Source organism: Spinacia oleracea, chromosome 6 (assembly GCF_020520425.1).
Source record: "Spinacia oleracea cultivar Varoflay chromosome 6, BTI_SOV_V1, whole genome shotgun sequence".
NCBI lineage: Eukaryota > Viridiplantae > Streptophyta > Magnoliopsida > Caryophyllales > Amaranthaceae > Spinacia > Spinacia oleracea.
This window is the reverse complement of record NC_079492.1, coordinates 1,400,785-1,406,370: the sequence shown is the minus strand read 5'-3', so window position 1 is coordinate 1,406,370 and position 5,586 is coordinate 1,400,785. Positions and strand designations below refer to the sequence as shown.

Below are 5,586 nucleotides of genomic sequence, written 5' to 3'. Positions count from 1 at the left end.
CCCCTTAATCATTTCTTTGGACTAATGCTTCCATTTTAGGGTAATTGTTCTTCACTGCATACCATTTTGGTGTCTGGCTTGATGTCCCAGCTTGGTTTTTGGTGGGTTTTCTTGGCACATGTTTTGAATGCCACTTAGGGAATCCAACAAGAGCCCTTCACCTCTCTATAAGATGACCTTTTACACCACAAGCCTGGCAAATCATCTGCATTTTATCATTCTATGATTTCACATACATGGCTGACATTCCAATTTCAGTTTTCACATAATTCAACACTTCTCTCTATGACTCCCCTTGCTGCAGCACATCACAAGCACTCTCAACAGTAGGCAATGGATTCATCATCAGTATCTGACTTCCCTGAGGTCCATATTTGTCATTCAATATTCAAAAACTAAATCAGTCTAGATTCTTCTTTATGTTGATGTACAACTTCAATAAGTTTCTTTACATCAGCATACTTTGTTGTAACATCAGATAGCATGTATATGGACCCCAGTTCTTCCCAAACCATACTCAAGGAGGTGTACTAGTCATTTATAGAACTAGTACACTGCTTAGTTTCATACAAGTCCTTGTTCAACTTATATTTCCTTGACCCATGAGTAGAGAACGTGATGTCAAGTTGATTCCACACATCCTTAGCATATTTAATATAAATTATTGATCTTTTTTCATGGTAGGTGCGACATTGTGGTGAATCCATGCAATAACCATGTTATAAATATCCCATAGTTCCTATTTTACCTCATTATATGTATCTTTGAGTGTTGAGTCAATCACAAATCCCATCTTTCTTTTTGTAGCGAGATTGATTTCCATGCTTCTTCTCCAAAATCTGTGGCCAGCAGCTCCATGAAGTTTATCAACATTTATAGACATTACACTATTTTTTTGGGTGTAAGAAGAGAGGATTCTAATGTCTAAACATGACTATTTCGACATCTTAATATGTTTTTCAAAGGAATATGAGGGAGGTGGAGGAAGAGCATAAAAGGCATAATTTTTAGGAGATTCAAACGAAATATAAGAACTTTTGAGATTACAAACATGAGAACATGGAGAAAGGAGAAGAAAGAAGAAATAGCAAATTCAGAATTTCAAATTCAAAAATCTAATCTTTGAAAGTTTCAATGAAGCAGTGCTCTATTCCATTTACATTTGTGGCTCTGATACCATGATAACTTCATTAATGCTTCGATATATGTTCACGCACACAAATGCAAGGAATTCAGAGCTTTTGAGAGAAATAAATAAAAACAATGAAAGAAGCGCAAAATCAAAAAAGAGGAAAGAACGTATGCTTCATTGAGCCACATAATCAAGACTTGCCACAATATATATAGCAACGTACAAGAGACAATTTCACCTACCCTAATTATAGCTCACATCATTAGGTGTGCAAACAAACGAAACCAAATTAAAAAGATAAAGTATAACTTAGCCATCAAGAAGGCATCATTCATCCTTCATTAGAATTTGGGTTGTTTTTCTTAATTATGATTTATGTTTCGAAGAGAGAATACTAAAAAAACGAAGGGAAATGACCGGAATATTGTTTCAATCAGAAACTCATTTTGACACTCTCGCGCAGGAGGAAGGAATCACATAATTGATATATTCAGAAAGAAATATCCAATTACAAAACTAAATAATTTCACATGTTTTCCTTCCAATCTTCTTCAACTTTGCTTGTCCTGTGACTTCGACCCAGATTACTAACTAAAATGGAGAGGAGCTTCATTTACTACATTTATACCTAAATTTCTACCTTCCAGGCAAGACCAGCAGGCTTCAGCATAAATACAGAAAACTTTACCTTACTGAACTAATGCCGAACTTGAGCCATTCTTTAAATCTGGGCACCGAAAGTGATCAAATCCAACCATGGCTACAACAAGCCTATAACTGAATTATCTTTCTGCACAGGATTTTAAATTACAGATAAGTCATACATGCATCGGCTCAAGGGGCACAAACACACAGGAAATTACAGCCCCAAGCCTAGTTTTGAGCACAAGCATGGCATTTAAGGGTTCACAGCTGACCAATACAACTCTCACAACACAGTTAGTTCTACAAGGTAACCTTCAAAGCTCTCCCAAACTCCAGGTATGTAAATCACCTCTTATCTCTTTCTCCGCTTGTTATCAGGCTGCAAAACAAGAATTTCGCAATATGAAATCTATGAATCACATAATAGTAGGTACACATACGACATTAATAATAAATAAAAAAGGAATTCTTTTAACAGAGGTCAACAGATTCGGACTACATTGTTATAATCCATCCTATACAAAAATTAAAGAATAGGTTGATGCACCAACAAAAAAATATCAAAGACCTAAAAATGTGGAGAAAATGCCAGTAATCCACACAGAAAATGACCTTGGAATATGTGTTCAAATATTTTCTGCAGACTAGATGATGCGAGGAGTAAGAACAACCACTTTTTCTTCAGGGGACGGGAAAAATTGGACATCTGTTCGTAAGCAGTATCAATAACGAAACAGAGTGGACTACATCTGATTGATGCGGCCTTATCCAGTCAGTAATCAAAATGTGGCAGGCCAAATGTGCCTTATCCAGTAATCATGAGTGTGGCAGGTCAAATGTGCCTTATCCAGTAATCACAGGTGTTTTAGCAAAAGGGGCTCTGCTGCATCAAAACAATTGCAGGCAAACAGAATAATCTCTGAACCCCACACTTAATTGTACTATAACGCGCACACATCAAGATTAATAAAATAATCTAAGCATACAAACAATGACAACAATTGGCGATGATGATGGTAACGTGTCTATTTAGAAGCAAACAAACTTGTACGACAAAAGAACTTGCAGATAGAACCTTGCACTCTTTAACGATGAAAATACTTTGTTTCTTACATGAACATAGCAACCAATAATATTTCCATCAATAACGAGAAAAGTCAAACAAGAAGACAACTTCTTCATCAACTAGAGATAGAAAGATGTGCCAAAGGTCAAGCGCAATATTTTAACTCAGCAACAAACCAAAAAATCACTCATCAATAATGATGATTACAATTGCCACAACGGGAACATGAGAAGTAGAATTCTCCTACACCAGGACAGGTTACCCTACATAAGTGAGCTATTCATGCATGCAAAGACTAAAACACAAGCAATATGCAACTCTAACATCATAAGGAACAACTTTTCACCTTGCCATCAGCCAGTGGTGATGTAGAGAATGTGCTTCCCCCTTTCTTAGGATCATCTTCAGCCACACAATCAGAGCATAAAAAATGATCCAACTTCTTTGCTTCTTCAATTGTCATGCCCATGCAAGAAGGATGGAACCTGCATGAATCTTAGTATCATTAGAATGACAGCGAATTTCATCCTCAAATGCACCTGACATTTTCCTTAAACAACTATTATTATAGCAAACTGAAAGAGGTGACCCCTAACCACAATGAAAAGGATCTTAATTCGGAGAAACAGACGACCAATCTTTTATAAAACTAGTGCCTGTGCTAATACCATGATACTTAAGCTTGAAAAGCCAAGATTTGCTAGCAAAAATCAAGCTACTCTAATGGCCTAGAAAGATTGAGGAAAAAAAATTTAATTGGGCCAGTGTAACTCAAAGCTGGGGTGGCAGAGCATAGACATCATGTATACCAAACCAAAGTCTCCAAAGAGTTACATCCGGCAATTTTGAGGGAATACTGTAGGCTATTTGGTCGAATTTGGAGTCTCCAAGCATCACGTCAAATCCAAAACTCCAAAGATAGCATATGAGTAGTACTTCTGTGAATAATGAAGCATCGAATAACCATATCAGGCATGACAAAGATAGTAGTAGCCAGTCAGTCACTATACATATTAAATCAAGACTTGAGTCATGTCTCATTTCACCAAATAAAGTATTCTCTAAGTGAAAATCGCCAATCATTTCTTGAACAAAACCGCTTAATTATCTATGAAACAACAAGACATCCCTATATACAAATAATACAAAAATAGCCCTAGAAAACGAGCTAAAACTCTCCAATGACAGCATATGGATAGTACTTCTGTGAATACAATATCAGGCACAACAAAGATAGTAGCCACACTAAACAATCTATCACTATATCACCATAAACAATAAGATCAAGACTTGAGTCATGTGTCTCTCGTTTTATCGCATAAAGCATTCTGTAAGTAAACACTGCCAAGCTTCTAAGAAAATATTGCCAAGCACTTTTAAAAAAATCTGCTCAATTAACTAGGAAACAGCAAAACACCCGAAAATACAAACACAATCCCTAGAAAACCAGCTAATACACTGAAAAACAAAGAGCTTTGAAACTATAACAATCAATTAAACAAGAGATGGGAGATTACCAGTCCTTACAGCCCTCACATTGCACCATAAGATCATCGGGATTATACGGCATTTCACACTTGCAATACCTACAAAACACAAAAAACAACCAAAACAGACAAACACCCAACAAAAACAAATCAAAATCCACATCAAAGAACACAAAACCCAATCCTCCTCCCTATCAAAAAATAAGCTAAGTGATGAGTCAAACTCACACAGCAACACGGTCAGGAGTAAAAGCACCAGTGGCAGCCTTATACTCAAATCTACAGAAGTAATCATCAGCCCCAACATTCTCAAGCTTAGTGTAGTTCTTGAATGAATGAACAGTACACTTCCCTTCAATTGTATGAGCACTTTGTACATCATGATGGTCAGACAAGAACAATTCTTTAGCCCCATGAAACTGTCTTCTTCCTCCCATGGACTCTTCAGGTCTATAATACCATCTAACCTTAACTTTCACATTGTTCCTGCTATCAGCTTCAATCTTTTCAACACGAGCGACATATGGTGGCTTGCCCACATCAGCAGGTCTCATCAAAACACAATCTCCAACTAAAAATTGAAAATTTAAAAAAAAAAAAAAAAAAAAAAAAACGAAAATTCAGGGAATTGAAATTAACCCAGCAATCAATCAATTGGAAACATCGGAAACCCAGAAATTATTCGATTTGGAAACTGTGGTTCTTACCTCTGACGACCTTGTTGGTGCCTTTAATGGTATACGAATCAAGGTCCCGCTTTCCGGGTCGAGTCTTCGCCATTGGAGAGATATTAGGAGAGAAATCGGGAGTAGAGAGAGAAAGATTGATTCTTGGAGAATAAAATGGGGGAATTTGAGGAGAAAATGTAATGCGCAAAAACCCTAGATTTTGGGGGAGAAAACCCTAGAGCTTGAAGGTGTTCATGGGAAGAGAAGGGAGGAGAGAGAGTGAGTTTAGAGGAAGGACTGACTGACTGACGGAGTGAGGTGAACGATCTAACGACAGCCACAAAACACACTCCCAAAAATTGAAGGACAAATTTGCAAAAAATTGTCACTCAAATTAATTTGAATTTTTACCTCTTTTTTTAACATAAAACGGAGACAATTTTATTATTTAGGACTCAAGTCCATCAATAAGTTTGTTACAAAAGGGGCAACACCAAAAACTTACAACCCAAATATTCACAAAACAAACTTGTGTAACCATTAAAGCACACAAAATAATATTTATTGTCTCCGAGCAGCTCCAGCTGA

At 36.8% G+C, this 5,586-nt stretch overlaps 1 protein-coding gene across 1 annotated transcript; it reads right to left on the bottom strand.

The window, feature by feature from the left end:
- Positions 1-1,592: 1,592 nt before the first annotated feature.
- LOC110793611 (chromatin remodeling protein EBS) lies at positions 1,593-5,336 on the bottom strand. The gene is made up of 5 exons (XM_021998505.2): positions 5,038-5,336; positions 4,559-4,901; positions 4,361-4,429; positions 3,190-3,328; positions 1,593-2,156 (listed from the first exon to the last, which is right to left on the bottom strand). Exons 1-5 carry the CDS (start codon positions 5,108-5,110, stop codon positions 2,130-2,132), a joined length of 651 nt encoding a protein of 216 aa, XP_021854197.1. The 5' UTR covers positions 5,111-5,336; the 3' UTR covers positions 1,593-2,129.
- Between the last annotated feature and the right edge of the window lie 250 nt (positions 5,337-5,586).

Bases quoted from the DNA above. Each gene is read 5' to 3' on its own strand.
- LOC110793611 (XM_021998505.2), bottom strand. From the start codon at position 5,110: ATGGCGAAGACTCGACCCGGAAAGCGGGACCTTGATTCGTATACCATT. The intron at 4,902-5,037 runs GTAAGAACCACA...TTCAATTTTTAG, and splicing joins CACCAACAAGGTCGTCAGAG to TTGGAGATTGTGTTTTGATG. The intron at 2,157-3,189 runs GTGAAAAGTTGT...CTTGTTTTGCAG, and splicing joins CACCACTGGCTGATGGCAAG to CCTGATAACAAGCGGAGAAA.